The following is a 17,494-nucleotide window of genomic DNA, read 5'->3' as shown; positions in this document are numbered from 1 at the left end:
CTCAGGCGGCGCGCGGGACAGTCCAGCTCCCCGCAGCTGATTCCCTGAGATGCCCAGTTCTCTTGGAGACGGCGGCGGCGGCAGCGCACGGAGGGGACAGTGCTGGGCGGAAGGAGTCGAGCCCAAGGCATTTCCGGTTCCGGTGTCAGTGTGAGGCGCCGCCGCCGCCGCAGCTGCCAGAGCCGCGATGCCTAAAGGAGGTGAGGAGCGGGCGCGTGAGCCCCGTGGGCCTCGAGGGGCGATCCCAGTCTGGCTCCCGCTGTCCCAGCCCCCGGGCGTCTCAGAGAGCGGCACAGAGGGAGGATGTCCGTGCCGACTGAGGGCCAGGCCTAGGCCTCGACGCCGAATTGTCCGGATGGGGAGACTGAGGACTATAGTGGCCTCATACCACTCCCTCGGGGGTCTGCGGAGACTCGGAGGCTCTGGGTCCTCACCGACGCAGAAGGCCAGACCTAGGGCGCGCTTCTCCCCGGGGACAGGGGTTGGGGGGGGGGGCGGTCTGGAGCTTTCTCTATTCTAGGCTCGCCAGACACTGAGTCACCGTGTCCAGCGCCTGTGCAGCGCCCGCTTGCCTCGTGTGTAAAACGTGGGCCCTCCCGGGCTCTGGGCGAGAGAGGCCTGCCCAGTGAGACATAAGGTGATGCTCCTGAGCCTGGCCGACTCCGCTTTGACTGCCCTCTTCAGCAGCGGCTTGATGTGTATCTTTGAGCCAGTCGCTTAACCTCCCTGTGTCGTGGTTTCCTCATTTGCAAGTAAGGGTTATAATTGTGCCTACATCATAGTATTGATGCGAGGCTTGAGCTAGGTAATCCCGTGGAGTGCGCATAGGTGCCTAGTGAGCTTTAACTCTTGTTATTTGTAAACTTGGTCGGTTCCTTGGACAAGAAGGTAAAGAATCCGTGGCTTCCCAATACATTGTTCATCCTCCTCCATCCTTTTTTTCCCAAGAGTCAATAGTTCTCGATTTGAAGCCCATCTGGTGGCTCTGGACCAGATATTTACCATCTTCCAGACTGTTCTCCTCATCTGGAACCCCTGGCTGATAAGCCTTAAGTTGGAGAGTTGGGATTAGGGGTCATAAAATGATAAGAGTACTTGAAGTGCCTGGCTAGCTCCTGGCACAGAACAGATATTCAGTTAATGTTGGCAGCTCATGTGTCATGTTAAGATGTATCAGCCCGCAGGAAAATCTACTTGGAACTTTTTCAAACCTAAATGACTTCCTGACTCTACTTCCAGAGATAATTGGACTTTACAGAGTTTAATCCATTTAAGCCTAGGTATCTGCTGGCTTAGTCTGCGGTAGGGAGAGCCTCATCTCCTCTCTGCTCCTTAGTTTCCTGTTACGCACAAGGAGGATGCTAAGTGAGCCCTTCTGACTCCACAATTCTGGCTCTAGGAGTTCTACTTAATAGCTACTTTGAGGCAAGGTTGGAGGGTACAATTAGAAAGTCCTAAATATGAATTCTTGGTTAAATGACATGGCCTTTTGACTTGTGAAAAACTTTATGTATAAAGATTTACATTTATTGCTTTACATTAATTTGCTTCAAAAGCAAAGCAAAACATGAAAATGTTAAAGTATCAAATTCCTCATGAACAAAGAACCGATATTTGTTTCCATTTAAAAACTGAAGCATTTTTAAAGGCATGAAGAGCTGATAAAAGTTATTGTAGACCAAACTAAGGTCAGCATCCCATAGCCAAGTGCGCAGGATAGAAGCCTATAGTAGCCAGTTTTGAGTTGTTACTAGTGCCTGGAATATTCAAAGGGCAAGAAAGGGTGTTGGTTTCTTATAATGGCAAGCTTGGTCTTTCACAATAGGACTTTCATGAGCATAGACTGAGACACTCCTGGGAACCCAGGTAGTCATTAAAGATGGTTGGTGTGCTTTGTAGCAGCCCAATTATGGCTATGCAGCTGCTGTCTAGGAAATCAGGGAGGCCAGTATCTCTGTTGCTGTCTCTGGAGTCCAGAGCAGCTCTGACTGTCTAACACAGATTCTCTGCTATCAGTGAGAGACTCACTGGAAATCAGGTGGACCACAGCTTTCAGGAAAGGTGGGGATGGGTCAAAGCCACAGCTAACCCAGTATCCTCTGGGACCAGTAAAAGGGCTATAAAACTGGCTGATGGCTTTAGCAGGGGTCAGTCTATAAAACTGATACTCTTAGATGAACTTTAATTGCTAATCATATATATTTTTTAAATTTCAAATTTTTATTGTTGAGAGTATTATAGATGTCCCTCTTCTTCCCCCCTTGGCTCCCCTCCACCCAGTTCCTGTCCCACCCCAGGCCTTTACCACCCTATTTTCTGTGTCCATAGGTAATGCACATATGCATATAAGGTTTTTGGTTAATCTCTTCCCACCCCCCTTCCCTCTGAGATTCGTCAGTCTGTTCCATGTTTCTATGCCTCTGATTCTATTTTATTCATCAGTTTATTTTGTTCATTAGATCTCTTGATCATATATTTTATTTTTAGATTCAATTGTTGAATAGATATCTGTGTATTGCCATTTTATTTTTCATATTTTTAAATAGTTTTTTCTTCTTCCTCATATATTTTTATTGATTTCAGAGAGGAAGGGAGACGGAGAGATAGAAATATCAGTGATGAAGGATAATCATTGATTGGCTGCCTCCTGCACACCCCCTAGTGAAGATCGAGCCCACAACCCAGGCATGTGCCCTTGACCAGAATCGAACCTGGGACCCTTTAGTCCGCAGGCTGATGCTCTATCCACTGAGCCAAACTAGCTAGGGCATCTTCTTCTTCCTCTTTTTAAAGAATACCCTTCAGCCCGGCTGGCGTGGCTCAATGGTTGAGCATCAGCTTATGAATCAGGAGGTCACAGTTTGATTCCCCATCAGGGCACATGCCCGGATTGCCCGCTCGATCCCCAGTGTGGGGCATGCAGGAGGCAGCCAGTCAGTGATTCTCATCATTGATGTTTCTATCTTTCTCTCCCTCTTCCTTCCTCTCTCTGAAATCAATAAATATATATTAAAAAACAAACAAAAAATGAATACCCTTCAATATTTCATGTAGTACTGGTTTGGTGATGATCTCCTTTTGCCTTTTCTTGTCTGTGAAGCTGTTTATCTGACCTTCAATTCTAAATGATAGCTTTGCTGGGTAGAGTAATCTTGGTTATAGTTCCTTGCTATTTATCACTTTGAATATTTCTTGCCACTCCCTTTTGGCCTGCAAAGTTTCTGTTGATAAATCAGCTGACAGTCATGAGTACTCCCTTGGAGGTAACTAACTGCTTTTCTCTTGCTGCTTTTAAGATTCTCTCTTTGTCTTTAGCTCTTGGCATTTCAATTATTATTTTTTTAAAGGAATGGGTATTTAATTTTTTTGTTTGTTTTGTTAATCCTCACCCAAGGATATTTTTCCATTGATTTTTAGGGAGTGGAAGAGAGAGGGAAAGACAGAGAGAAATATCAATGTGAGAGAAACACTTCGATTGGTTACCTCCTGCACAAGCCCTGACTAGGGCCCAGGCCAGGGAGGAGCCTGCAACCAAGATATATGCCCTTGACCTGAATGGAACCCGGGACTCTTCAGTCCACAGGCTGATGCTCTATTCACTGAGCCAAACTGGCTAGGGCTTGGCATTTTTTTTCTTCCTTTTATGGGGGCAGGGGAGGGGAGCATGGAGCAAGTCTGACCCAGAGGCAGCGGACCTGTTGCAAAGCGGTGGTGGTGGTGGTGGTGATGGTGGTGGGATGGCGCAGGTCCGCACAGCCCTCCCTACAGCTGGGGCACCTCAGAGCCTGGGCCCAACCCTGCCGGGCTCCGGACGCGGTTTTCTCTCCTCCATGCTCTTGGCCGCAGGCTGCCTCCTCCTCTCTGAAACCAATTAACCCGGGCTAGGGCTTGGCATTTTAATTATGATGTGTCTTTGTGTGGTCCTCTTTGGGTTCCTCTTGTTTGGGACTCTCTGTGCTTCCTGGACTTACAAGTGTACACGTGATTTTCAAAAATTCTATAGTATATCCTATCTAATAAAAGAAACATGGTAATTAGCGTACGTCCGCTACCCTTCCCATTGGCTAATCAGGGTGATATGCAAATTAACTGCCAGCCAAGATGGCGGCCAGCAGCCAGGCAGCTTGAAGCTAACATGAGGCTTGCTTGCTTCAGTGACGGAGGAAACCAACGTTCCCTGCCTGCCGCTGCCGGTCTCTGAGCTTGCAGTTTGAAACATTGTTACAAATATAGAAGCTAAACAAAACCCCAGAAACCTGCTTTCAGCCCACCAGGATCTCAGAGCTGGAGTTGATACAGTGTTTCAATTATAGAACCCAAAAAAACCAGATACCTGCTTTCAGCAGCAGAGGCCTCAGAGCTGGAGCCAGAGCTAAAGCTGGCCCAGAATTAAAAAAAAGAAAGAAAAAAAGAGCAGTTGGGAGCTTCAGGCACCCACCAGCCTGAAAACAGCCCTCAGCCCCTCACCCAGACTAGCCAGGCACCCCAGTGGGGATCCCATCCTGAAGGGTGTGTGGCCAGCTGCAAACAACTATCATCCCTTCACCCAGGCTGGCCAGGCACCCCAGTGGGGACCCCCACCCTGATCCAGGGCACCCTTCAGGGCAAACCAGCCGGCCCCCAACCCGTGCACCAGGCCTCTATCCTATATAGTAAAAGGGTAATATGCCTCCCAGCACCGGGATCAGCGGAGCCGCGAGGCCTCCCGGCACCAGGATCAGTGTGACGGGGCAGTGCCCAAACCCCCTGATCGGCCCTGCTCTGTGGGTGATAGAGGGCGGTGCCCCAACCCCCTGATCCGCCCTGCTCTGTGTGTGACGGGGGGCGGTGCCCCAACTCCCCAATCGGCCCTGCTCTGAGCCCGACCAGGGGCTGAACCTAGGGATTGGGCCTGCCCTCTGCCACCTGGGAGCAGGCCTAAGTCAGCAGGTCGTTATCTCCTGAGGGGTCCCAGACTGCGAGAGGGCACAGGCCGGGCTGAGGGACCCCCCCCTCCCTCCCGAGTGCACAAATTTTTGTGCACCGGGCCTCTAGTCTATATATATAAAAGCCTAAGCGACTATTAAGACTGGCCGACTGGTCGCTATGACGTGCACTGACCACCAGGGGGCAGACGCTCAACGCAGGAGCTTCCCCCTGGTGGCCTGTGTGCTCCCACAGCCAACCTCCCGCGGTCCCTCCACCACGCCAGCTGGCCCCGATTCAGACTGGGTGAGGGACCCCACCCATGTACAGATTCGTGCACCGGGCCTCTGGTAGGCTAATAATTAGCCTAACATGTCTACCCCTAATAAACCAGCCTAATGATAACAGCCTGAACTTATCAATAGTATTCTTTTCCAATTCTCTATCTACCCTACTACTTATACTATCCACCTGACTATTACCACTTTTGATTGTTGCTAGTCAATTTCACCTGGCCAAAGAAACTTAAACGGGGGGAAAAATTATTATTATACTATCATATTCTCCAAATGTCCTTGATCATAACATTTTCAGCTACAGAATTTTACTTTACATCTTATTTGAAGCCATACTAGTCCCCATTCTTATTGTTATTACCCACTGAGGGCGGCAGACTGAGTGAATTAATGCATGAGTTTATTTCTTATTTTACACTCCAGTAGGGTCACTACCTTTACTAATTACATTAACTTACATTCAAAATACTGTAGGCTCACTAAAATTTCTGTTGACCCAATATTGAGTTAAACCATTAGTATCTTCTTTTTTAAATATATATTTTATTGATTTTTTTTTTTTTTTACAGAGAGGAAGGGAGAGGGATAGAGAGCTAGAAACATCGATGAGAGAGAAACATCAGCTGCCTCCTGCACACCCCCTACTGGGGATGTGCCCGCAACCAAGGTACACGCCCTTGACCGAATTAAACCTGGGACCCTTCAGTATGCAGGCCAACGCTCTATCCACTGAGCCAAACCAGTTAGGGCCCATTAGGATCTTCTTGAGGTAATACATTATTGTGACTAGCGTACATGATAGCTTTTACAGTAAAGATACCTTTATATGATCTCCATCTCTGCCTGAAGCACATGTTGAAGCCCCTATTTCATGTTCTATAGTATTAGCAGCTGTAATGCTAAAGTTAGGGATGATACAGAATACTATGAATTACTATATTTTTAAGTCATGTTACTAATTTCATAGCATACCCTTTCTTAATATTATCTTTATGGGTATACTATTTCTTTCACCAGGCAAGGGAAGTTTTCTGTCATTATTTCTTCAAATACAGGTTTTCAATGTCTTGCGCTTTCTCTTTCTGGAACCCCCATAATGTGAATATTGGTATGCTTGAAGTTTTCCCAGAGGCTTCTTACACTAGCTTCATATTTTTGGATATTTTTTTTTTCTTTTTGCTCTTCTGATTGGGTGTTTTTTGCTTCCTCATATTCCAAATCCTTGATTGAATTCTCAGAATCCTCTACTTTCCTGTTGAATCCCTGTAAATTATTCTTTATTTCAGTTAGTGTATGCTTAATTTCTGACTGGTCTTTTTTTATGTCTTTGACATTCTCCCTGAGATCCTTCAAAGTCTCACTAAGTTCCTTGAAGCTCTCATTAAGTCTCTTAAAGCTCTTATTAAGATCCTTGAGTAATCTTATAACCATTGCTTTGAACTTTGTATCAGGAGTTTGCTTGCTTCCATTTCTTTCATTTATAACATGTTTCTTTGTCTTCCCATTTTGGCTTCTTCCCTGTGTTTGTTTCTGTGTATTAGGTAGAGCTGTTGTTTCCTGGAATTTGTAGAGTGGCCTTGTGTAATAGGTGTCCTGTAGGGCCCAGTGTCTCAGCCTCCCCCGTCATCTGAGCTGAGCACTGTAGGTGTGGCCCTGTGTGGTCTGTGTGCACAGTCTTGTTGTAGTTGAGCCTGGGAGGAATAGGCCTCCAGGCCAATTAGCTGTGAGGACCAGCTGCGTCTGCAGTGGAAGAGGTGCTATGCAGGAGACACCTCTGGAGCAGGACTTCCTTCAGTGGGGTGTTGATGTTCACTTTGTCTGCCCCTTGAGTGTGTCACTGTTGGATGTGTAGAGTTGTAACCTGGTATGGTCTGAAGCTGTCCACTGGGTCACTGGCTCTGGGGCTTCCCAGGAGTTGCAAAGTCAGCCACTGGCTGGGGCCACCCGACAGGAGCTACAGTTAGATCTGCAAATGGCTGCTATTTGTATTGTTCTAGGACAGGGGTGGGCAAACTTTTTGACTCGGGGGCCACAATGGGTTCTTAAACTGGACCGGAGGGCAGGAACAAAAGCATGGATGGAGTGTTTGTGTGAACTAATATAAATTCAAAGTAAACATCATTACATAAAAGGGTACGGTCTTTTTTTTTTTTAGTTTTATTCATTTCAAACGGGCCGGATCCGGCCCACGGGCCGTAGTTTGCCAATGGCTGGGCTAGGAAGTGCCCAAGCGAGGTCCAGCTGTGAGGCAAGGCAGGCTGGTGCTAGTGCTGCGTCTTGGGCCTTTTATTGATAGGTTTGGGGTAAGCTGCCCCCAGCTGCTGCTTGTTTAAGAGAATTTAGCAAAATCTGAAGCCTGAGCCCAGACAGGCAATTCATATGGTAAAGCAACTGCAAACAGTTTGGGAGGGGGCTGCAAATTGGATGGGGCAGGGTCTCAGGGAATCATCAGGGTGGAGCAAACAGTGTGTTTCAGGCTGATGGAGACTCAGATATGGCTACCAGTCAGCTCTGCGATGGGGGAGGTTCCAGCACAGGAACAATGACCCTGGCAAGCACCCCTGTCTGGGAGAAAGCTGCCCCCGAGTTTCTGCCCTGATGACAGGCCAGTTTCCCTGTATGTCCCTGGATTCCCCCAAAGCTGCTGCCCAGTGCTGGAGCTCAGAGGAATTGGGACCCAGTAAGTTTATGTGTAGGCCCTTTAAGGGAACTCCTGGGACTCGACTCCAGCAGCCTCCATGTCACTCAGGGATAATCCCCCACTAGTTTTTACAGCCTGAAGTTATGGGGACTTATTTTCCCAGCTCTGGAACCCTGGGCTAGGGGTCTGGTGTGGGACTGGGACCCCTTGCTTCTTGCGGGAGGCCCTGGAGATATCCCTCCCAATTAAAGAAATATCACATGTGGGTGTCAGACCAGCCTGTTCCATGCCTTGACTCCTTCTACCAGTCTCAGTGCGCTTTCTTCTTTACTTTTCTAGTTGTAGGACTTCCATGCAGCTGGATTTCAGGTGGTTCTGAATGATGGTTGTTCTGTATTTTAGTTGTAATTTTGATGTAGTTGTGGGACACGGTGAGTACCAGGGTTTACCTACACTGCCATCTTGGTTCTCCCGCTAGTCATATTTTAACTCTTAGATGGTAGTCAGGTTTATTTTCAACTTTAACTATGTTTCTTACTACAAGTACAAGAAAGTTTTCTCCAATAGGTTTTAGGTTTTCTCTTTCTATAATACCACTTAGATGAAGTATCTTACATTCCCTAGCATCTGTAGTAAATCACCTATGTGGCTTTGTCCCTCCCCCCAATACTATATGTTAGAGAAAAAGATGAGAATCACAAGAAACATTTTTATAGTGCTTATCCCATGCCAGGCACTGTCCCAACAGCTTTACATATGTTAAATCCATCTTCATGACAACCCTATGAGGTAGGGACACAGATGAAGAAGCTGAGATTCTTAGAAGTTAAATACCCGCCCCAAATTATAAAGGTAGTAAGTGGTAGAGCTGAGATTTGAACCCCAGGGTTGGATTGCAGCATATGTGCTCTTCACCATTCTGTTTTGATCTTAAATCTCCTTGTCTATAAAACAGGACCAGTTGTGGCTCCTGCACCATAAGTTTGTTCTGAGGATCAAATGAGTTCATGGCGGTCACAGAACATGGCAAGTAAAAAGGACTGTAGTGACAGCAAGGATGTGTTACATGTTCTCAGAGTTGCATCTATCTGCTATGTTTGGATTCTAAGGGACCAGGTGATTTATCCAGTCACTACATGCAGTATGCTTTCCCCCATATCCTCCCCTCAGGTCTTGTTTGTGGGAACCTGCGTCCAGCACATAGTTAGTGCCGCATCAGGTGGTCACATGTTGCCTCTTTTTCCTTTGAATATATGAGGATGGGGGAAGTATAGGTTTGGGTTGTGTTTGGTGAGGGACAGGTGAGGTCTGCAATCTCTGATGAGAGTGCCTCAAGCAGGACATAGCTCTCTGGGGCTCAGCAATCAAGGAAGCTGCTTCCCTTCCTTTTTCATAAATTGCCAATCCTCTTGCAGGGAGAAAGGGAGGCCACAAAGGCCGGGCACGGCAATACACGAGCCCCGAGGAGATTGACGCACAGCTCCAAGCTGAAAAGCAGAAGGCCAGGGTGAGTACATGCCTGTCCATGGCATTGTGTCCCAGGGTGGTGCTCTGCCTCTGGCACCCAGATAGTCCTGGCAAGGACCACCCATTCTCAGGAAGAAGCCTACACCTGGAATCTGGGGGAGCAGCAAGGAGCAGGCATGAGTCTCAGAACAACCAATGCTGGCCATCCTCTGATTGGATCCATTAGAACTTTGTTCAGTCAGCAACGGTTGCCTTAGGGAGTCTCTGTTCTTGTTCCTGTGTTCCCACCTTCCAGGGGTTCTCCCTTTGCCAGGCTCTAGGTTGAGCTCCTAGCACCACCCCTTGTCTGTTCCAGCCATGCAGGACTGCTTGCCAAACCCAGCATATGATGCCCTGCCTTCCCACACCCCTACCAGGCAAAGTAACATTTGTTCCCGAGACCTTGCTCAATGTCACCTCTTCTGTGGCTCTCACTGGTGCTACACACCCTTCCCTCTCCAGTGCAAGCTTAGTAGTTATCTCTACTTTGCTTTTTCCAGACAACTTAGAGGAAACGAAATATGTTTCTGTCGTTGTTGTTCGTGTCCCCTACCACACCATTAGATCCTCATCTGAAGGAAGCACAGTCAGGTTAGGGTAGAGGGGCCTGGGTACAGGGAAGGAGGGCCTGCCTTGTGAAGGGGCTGGCAGCTGAGCAGGACCTTGGGGAATATGTACAGATTTTGTAAGGGATCTCTTTGGTGGGGAGGCAAGAAAAGTGGAGGAAAGTGATGTACCAGGGTGTTGTCTTGGGAAGCTGGTGTAGCAGGGGAGGACTTGCCCGAAAAAAGTAAGTATGATTTGACAGCTGCACATGGCAGCTGGGGAAGCAGAAGAGGAGCTGAACAGTACTAGCACCACAGCTGAGTCCTTCTGACTTTGGGAGATGAGGTACCTAGCCTGGGAGAAGGGGAACAGGGCCTTTATGGCTGTGAGGGGCTTGCTGGACTGTGGGAATGACTTCCAGGCTGCAGAGTCTAGTGGATAGGCTGCTTCTGACCCAGAGGTACCAGGATCTTGGAATAGGAGCCTTGTCATCCTTGATCTCGGCCTTCTCAAGGTCCACAGTCTAGATGTAGTTGCGGGGGAGGGGGGTGTCATAGTCTTGGGGTTTTGTTTTGCATTTTTAATTCTGTAGGTTGTCCATTTCTGAAATAGGAAGAAGAGGAACAAGGAGAAGAAGATGGAGATGGGGCTGCAGGTGACCCCAAAAAGGAGAAGAAATCACTAGACTCAGATGAGAGTGAGGATGAAGAAGATGATTACCAGGTACTGAGCTTGGTGGGGACCTGAGACCTGAACGCAATTCATTCAACAAACATTTATCAAGTGCCTGTTGATCACTGGTCCCAATGGTAGATGCAGACAGAGTCCTTGCTCGTAAGGGTTTACATAACGATGTTTTTGTCAAAGATGGACCACGTATATGATGGTGGTCCCATAAGATTATAATGGAGCTGAAAATTCCCTGTCATCTAGTGACATCATAGCCGTCGTAACATTGTGGTATAACACATTACTCACAAAATGTTTATGGTGAGGCTGTGTAAACAAACCTACCAGTCACATAAATGCATAGCACGTACACTTACTTAGGCTATACCATCTAGGTTTGTGTAAGTATACTCTAATGTTCGAACAATGACGAAATCGCCTACCGATGCATTTTTTAGTATGTATCCCTGTTGTTAAGGGGCATATAATTGTATGGGCAATAGGGAAGTAAATGAACGGTATAATTTCAAGTAATGAGAAGTATTACAGATAAAATGGACTGTGATCAAGGATACTTGGGAGTAGTGTGTGGTAAGGAGGTTACTTTTAAACAGATCTCAAACAAGATGGAGCAGGCCATGCAGAGCAGTTGAGGTAGCCAGATTAGCAAGTGCAAAGTTCCTGGGGTGGAACGACCTGATCATGTTTAAAAAATAGAAGGAAGTTGGTGGGACTCTGACTTGGTGGATAAGGAGTAGAGTGGTTAGTGATGAAGGAGGAAAGGTTGGCAAGGGCAGCTCTGGTATGGCTGTTGAAGGGGTTTGGGTTTCACTGTAGGTGGACAGTGGGCAGCTGGTGGAGGTCTCGAAGTTGGAGAGAGAGAGGACCAGATTTGCTTTTAAAAGATTGTTTTGGCTGCTCTGCAAAGAGTGAATTGTGGTGTAATGAGTTTGGGAAGCAGTGAGATGTTGGTAGGTATCCAGACAAGAATCTGTGGTTTATATTAGGGTGGTGGCAATGGCAGTGCAGAAGAGTGGGCATATTCAAGCCATATTTTAGAGATAGACTTAGTGGAGTTTGTTGAGGGTTGGGTGAGGGGGCTGAGGTAAGAAGGAATAAGGCCATGCTTAGGATTCTGGAGAGGAGCAGGGTGGCTGGGGGTGAATCTTGAGTTCTGTTTTAGACATATTAAGTTTGTGATATCAGTTATCCAAGTTGAGGTGCATATATGTAGCCAGATTGGATATAGGTATCTGCAGCTCTGTATAGTGGTCAGATTGACTGTTATTTAGAAGCTATCTTTCTGGTCACTTTATTAAAGAGAAAGATGGGGTTGGCAGGGTCTGATACTTTGACCAAATCTACTACATCAAGAACTTGTGCTCTCATTTCTTTCTGAACTTCTCTGGGATGTGGGAGGTGCAGGCTCCAGGTGTTTGGGCCAGCATTCAAAACTAATAGGCTGTGATCTGATGGCTAAAGTCACATTTCCCTCCTGTCAGCTTAGATGGCTAGGAATTAGAATTGGTCCTGAGATCATCACTGGCCCACTGTACTCTGGGGATCCAGCATTGCATGTTGTAGTCAGGCATGAGATTCCATGGAAAACAGCTTAGGGAGTCTAAACTTAAAGTGGAGGAGTAGTGAGTGCTCTGTGCTGGGAGATTTTGATTTGGGCTATTGTTTACTTATTGGTTGGCCTTAGGCAAGTTATTTAATCCTGTGCCTCCATTTTATCACCCTTGAAAGTGGGATAAAAATCCCTGGCTGCTGGGACTTAGCATAGGTTGGGCTCTAAGTCATATGCACTCACTCTCCTTGTACCTCCCAGGCTGGTAAAGACAATCCTGTGAGGTTTGGGGCCAAGCATCTGGGGTGGGCTGGGTTGGAACAGGAGTTTGTCTCCATCCAGATGGGCTGTTGGGAGATGTTGGAAGTAGCCTTCAGGGGCTCTGCAGGACTTCTCCAACAGCCACTTCTTGTCCTATCTTAGCAAAAGCGTAAAGGTGTGGAAGGCCTTATCGACATCGAGAACCCCAACCGAGTGGCACAGACAACCAAAAAAGTCACACAACTGGACTTGGATGGGCCCAAGGAGCTTTCAAGGAGAGAACGGTAACTTCTGCTGCTGGGCCTGGTGACCTGAGCACACAGACCAGGGGCTGCCCTGTGGGGGCAGAGGCACCCATCTCCACTGAGGCCCCCACTTCCTGGGCTCTGAGGTCTCCAGTGGCTTCAGCTATGGTGTTGATCTCTGTTTCATCTCATTCCCTAAAGCAGTGGTTCTCAACCTTCTGGCCCTTTAAAACAGTTCCTCATGTTGTGACCCCCAACCATAAAATTATTTTCCTTGCTACTTCATAACTGTAATTTTGCTACTGTTATGAATCGTAATATAAATATCTGATATGCAGGATGGTCTTAGGCGACCCCTGTGAAAGGGTCGTTCGACTGCCAAAGGGGTCGCGACCCACAGGTTGAGAACTGCCGCCCTAAAGGCTCTTTAGAGCAGCAATCGCCAACTGGTGGTCTGCGGACCACTGGTGGTCCATAAGGTCCGAAAGGTTGATGACCGCTGCTCTAGAAGCTTCTCCACAAAACAAAAAAGAATTTTAAAATTCACTAATAGAAACAGGAGAGCAGATTCAGACCTGAATTTTGCACTTGAAGTAATTCCCAGGGTTACAGAGGGTTTTGCCATATTTCCTGCTTCCATTGCACCCCACTCCAGGGACACTTCCCTTATCCAGTCTGATGTCATCATTCCTGGCCTGTATCCATCTGTAATGTCATGGCCATGAGATGAGGAGGGGATTTGGGGCCTGTGGAGTCCAGAAGACAGCACAGTGCAGGGAGATCCACTGGCTGCCCAGCCCTCTCCACGTCTTAGGTGAAAATGGAGCAGCAGATAGTTTCCTTATAGATTGTGTGAGGATCATCGTCAAGTACCAAGGTGCCCTGCACACGGCCCGTTTTCCATAAGCAGTAACCTGACTTTTGATGGCTGCCAGGTGACATCAAAAGCCTTATAAGAGGTTGAAGGTCGTTAGGGAAAGCTGCCCTGTTTTTTCTTCTGACGAGGCTGCTGGGATTTAAATTCCTCTCCCTGTGCTGGCTCCATGATGGGGTCTGTGAAAATCCCACAAGGTCTATGAAAACCCATTAGGAAGGCCCACAAGCTTGGGGTGTGATTAGAGGCTTTGATGGACTCTACTCCTCCAATAGAGTCCTTCTCACCAGTGAAAAGGGACCCTGTTGCTGCTCCTGCCTTTTGGGTTGCAGAGTGAAAGCCATAAAGACCTGCACCCTGCCTGGCACTTAGCCTTCACTGAGGGGGCCCTGCAGAGCCTTCAGGCAACCTTATCATTCCAGATGCCTCCGTGCGCCCCTCCCTCCTAGTATAGGCTGACAGGTATTCCTGTCTCATCTTTTTAGGAAGTGCTTTGTCCAGTCTTCTGGGTGAGACATCTGCACATCCAACTTTGATTGCGGGGGTTTTTCCCCTCCCCTCTGGCCGTGCCCCAGACCTTGTTTTTCAGTACTCCCCAGCCCTGTGTGCTGTGAGGCCTGTGGGATGCTGAGTCTCTCCCTTCCCCAACTCCTGCCAGGCAGGACTTCTCTGCCACCTCCAAAATCGGCTCTTGCAAGAACCTGGTGTACATGAGGCACTCTAATCTCATACTCTGGCGGGGGCCCATTCCAGTTCAGAATTTCAGGCTTGGGAAGAAGATCCTCAAAGGGAAATTAATGACCCTCCCTTCTCTCTACTTATGGTGTTGGTGGCTGTCACCTTTGTCCGATGGGAGTCCAGCTCTTATTCACATCCCTATCTATGGGGGTTCACCCCCTTGGGGGCAACCTCATGCACATCTGAGCTGCACTGATTGAGAATGTGCCGTGTCGTGTCTACCTGGATTGGGTGTGCCTAGTCCCATCCATGGCCACTTGGTTCACTCCTTTCTCCACCCCTTATAGAATGTGATTTCTATTGCCTTCCTTCTCCTCGTCATCTTCTGTGGACACAGTTCACTTGGTTTTGGTTCTCCTTTCTCACTGTGGACACCAGATCCTAGTCAGCCACACCCTGCCCACCCCTCACTACCCCAGCCAGACATGGTCCATATTGTGCTAAGGCTTTCCCAAGGACACAGGCCCTGAGCCTACCCCTTATCCTGCCTGTGTTTTCTATCTGAGGAGGCTGAGTACATAACTTGAGCTTTCCCCCAGCCCCTTGAGCCTGCCATGTAGAGGTCCAGACTGGTCCCTCTGCGTGTTTTGTTTGGTGAGTATCCATCAGGGAGGGGCACATGGAGCCAGGGGATCCTCTACCACTTGGGCCTAGGCCTGAGTACTTGGCCATTTTTCTGGCTCCCACATCCACCTTAGCTGATAAAGATGGGGAAGATGTCCCCTGTGACACTATTTTATCCAAACAGAGAAGAAATTGAGAAGCAGAAAGCAAAAGAACGTTACATGAAAATGCATTTAGCTGGGAAAACAGAGCAAGCCAAAGCAGACCTTGCCCGGCTGGCAATTATCCGAAAACAGCGGGAAGAAGCTGCCAAGAAAAAAGAAGAAGAAAAGAAAGGTAAGTCCCAAGTCACTGGAGCACTGCCTGACTGGTTCTGGGCATAAACGCTGCACTTCATTGTCCTTGTTGTGGAATGGGATGGGCTCAGGTTGTTTGGTAGAGGCCCACCCTGTGTGTATGCACCTTCCTCACTGTTAGGTGGAAGTGGGAGTTCCTAACCCCTCCCACCAGCGTGCTGGGAGGGTCCCACAGCAGCATAGGGTTAAATATGGGTTTGAACTTCAGCAGAGCACTCACTGTCTATGGCATCTGAGAGAGGCCTTGGATATATTAAGTGCAGATCTTCAAGTTTGGAAGGTCCCACCAAGGTCTGGTGCCTTGTGTGGCTGGGAGAGCTGCCTGGGATAACCGCTGTCTGTGTGAGGGGCTTGGGGCGGTGGGGCAGGGTGGGCTGGGTTTCCTAGCAGACGCAGATGAATTCTGGCCCAAGTATCCTTTCTCCATGTCCTCCCTCCAGTGGGCCAAAGGTGGTAGAGGGTTCCTGTTGGCCAGGTTCTCTGTGGGAGTTGGTTTATAGGAGCGTTTTGACTCATGTTTTTATGTCTTCATCTCTTGCATTCTACATGTGGGACCATGAGAGCCCTTAGGGATCCTGCTACCCTGCCTCTTCACCAAATAGCAAGGAAACTGAGGCCTAGAAATGGGAAACCAATTATCCAGGGGCATTGTTACCACACTGGAGATAAGCTGGTTATCCCGGTTCCCTGCTAGCGGCTCTTGCTTCACAAATCCCAAGCAGGAAAGGACTTCCTGTGTAACTCTGAACATTGTTGCTGATTTTAGAGAATTCAGCATCTACTGGGAGAGATTGGAATTACTGGGTTCTGCCAGGGGCGGTATAAAAAGAGTTTCTGTGAGTACTAGATTGAGTATTGGTGTGTGTTTATGGAGTGGGCCCCAAACTCAGTGAGAATGTCTGCACACCAGCATTCAGTGGCTTCAGTAGAAATCCTTTTCCTGCTGGAGGGCATCAGGCAGGCCTCTCTGCCTGGTGAGCCAGTTGCACAAATGTTTTCTGAGGCCTTAGAGTTCTGACTTAGAGTTCTGATTCGATTCTGGGAGTGGGGTTGGATATGTGGAGGGGTTGTTTTAACTACCCTTTCCTTCCCTTTCTACTCTTAGCAAAAGATGACGCAACTTTGTCAGGAAAACGAATGCAGTCGCTCTCCCTGAATAAGTAACAAGGCCTGAGGGAGGAGATACCAGGGAACTGGGCCATGCGGCCAGGACTGCTGCTGTGTCTCGCCCACCCTGTGCCCTGTCACCACTGCAGCAGCCCCTCAAGACAAGGAGTTCCCCACAGCCTGGGGCCTCCTCTTCATCTTGGCACGAAAATTGTTTGGGGGATGGTGGGTGGGGGGCTGGGGGGAGGGGGCAGCTGCTATCTTTGAGACAGAAAGATGCAGGACAGCATTTCATATGTAACCATTCGAATGTTTTTGCTGTTTTTAGAATTCAGAACTTTTGTTGGGGGTGCCTGGGAGGTGGGGTAAAAAGAGCGTCCATTTGTCCAGTAGATTGCACAGTAGAGGGTGGTTGTGCTGGGGGCTGCTGCTGGTGAGTTTGCAACAACCAGCCCATCTGTGTTGCCTGGGTGCTCACTCAGGGGCTGTCATCTGGGAGCCTGTACCCCTGGGTCTCTGAGGGTCATGGCTCTTCCCATGGCCTTCCCTGTGCCCTTCTCTGCCCCATTCCCACCCTTCTGACCAGCGCCCATTCTTAACCCTACCCATGGATCATTTCAAGAAACCTCTGTTTACTGTGCAGCACCCAGGCAAAACATGCTCTACAAATCCAACTTGTATATTTGGCAGATTAAACTTGGCATTATCGTAACCCTTGTTCCATGATCCATCTTTGGGCCCCTGTGCCTGGGCCATTTTTACCTAGCAGGGCATGTTGTCACTCTCAAGGCAGGCCTGTCCCACAGGTTCAGTTGGCACTGAGCAGGATTTGGGGACTGAACCCTGGGCATCCAAATTGGAGACCTCAGGATACAGGAGTTGGCCCTCTCCCTTTTACCAAGTAGGAGTCTTAGGCCAGAGTGGCCAGGGACCTGTCCATGTCCACAGCAGGCTGGCAGCAGCACTGGACCTCCCTGTCCTGTCCTTCAGGTACCCCCTGGTGGTAACAGCCTCAGATTTCAGTGCAGGGAGGAAGCATCTTAATAGCTAATATCCAGCATGACTGCCAAGCATTACCTCATTCAGTCCTTACCACCCATTCTGGTGGGGATGGCAGCAGGGACGCTGGGGCTTAGCTCAGTCACCGCTGCCTGCAGGCTCCACCGTAGTGCCTGTCCTGCCCCTGCAACCCCCTGAGAGGCACTCTGTCTGCCTC

The 17,494-nt window shown here is 48.5% G+C and overlaps 1 protein-coding gene across 1 annotated transcript; it reads left to right on the top strand.

Annotated features, from left to right (window-relative positions):
* The first annotated feature begins 50 nt into the window (after positions 1-50).
* On the top strand, positions 51-16,339 carry PDAP1 (PDGFA associated protein 1). The gene is made up of 6 exons (XM_081088921.1): positions 51-200; positions 9,258-9,349; positions 10,507-10,617; positions 12,557-12,678; positions 15,000-15,151; positions 16,277-16,339. The coding sequence occupies exons 1-6, from the start codon at positions 188-190 to the stop codon at positions 16,333-16,335; spliced, it is 549 nt and encodes a 182-aa protein (XP_080945047.1). The 5' UTR covers positions 51-187; the 3' UTR covers positions 16,336-16,339.
* Positions 16,340-17,494: the final 1,155 nt, after the last annotated feature.

Source organism: Myotis nattereri (assembly GCF_964212035.1).
Source record: "Myotis nattereri genome assembly, chromosome: 4".
Classification (NCBI taxonomy): Eukaryota; Metazoa; Chordata; class Mammalia; order Chiroptera; family Vespertilionidae; genus Myotis; species Myotis nattereri.
Note: the sequence above shows the minus strand (reverse complement) of the source record. Positions and strands in the feature narration are given on the sequence as shown.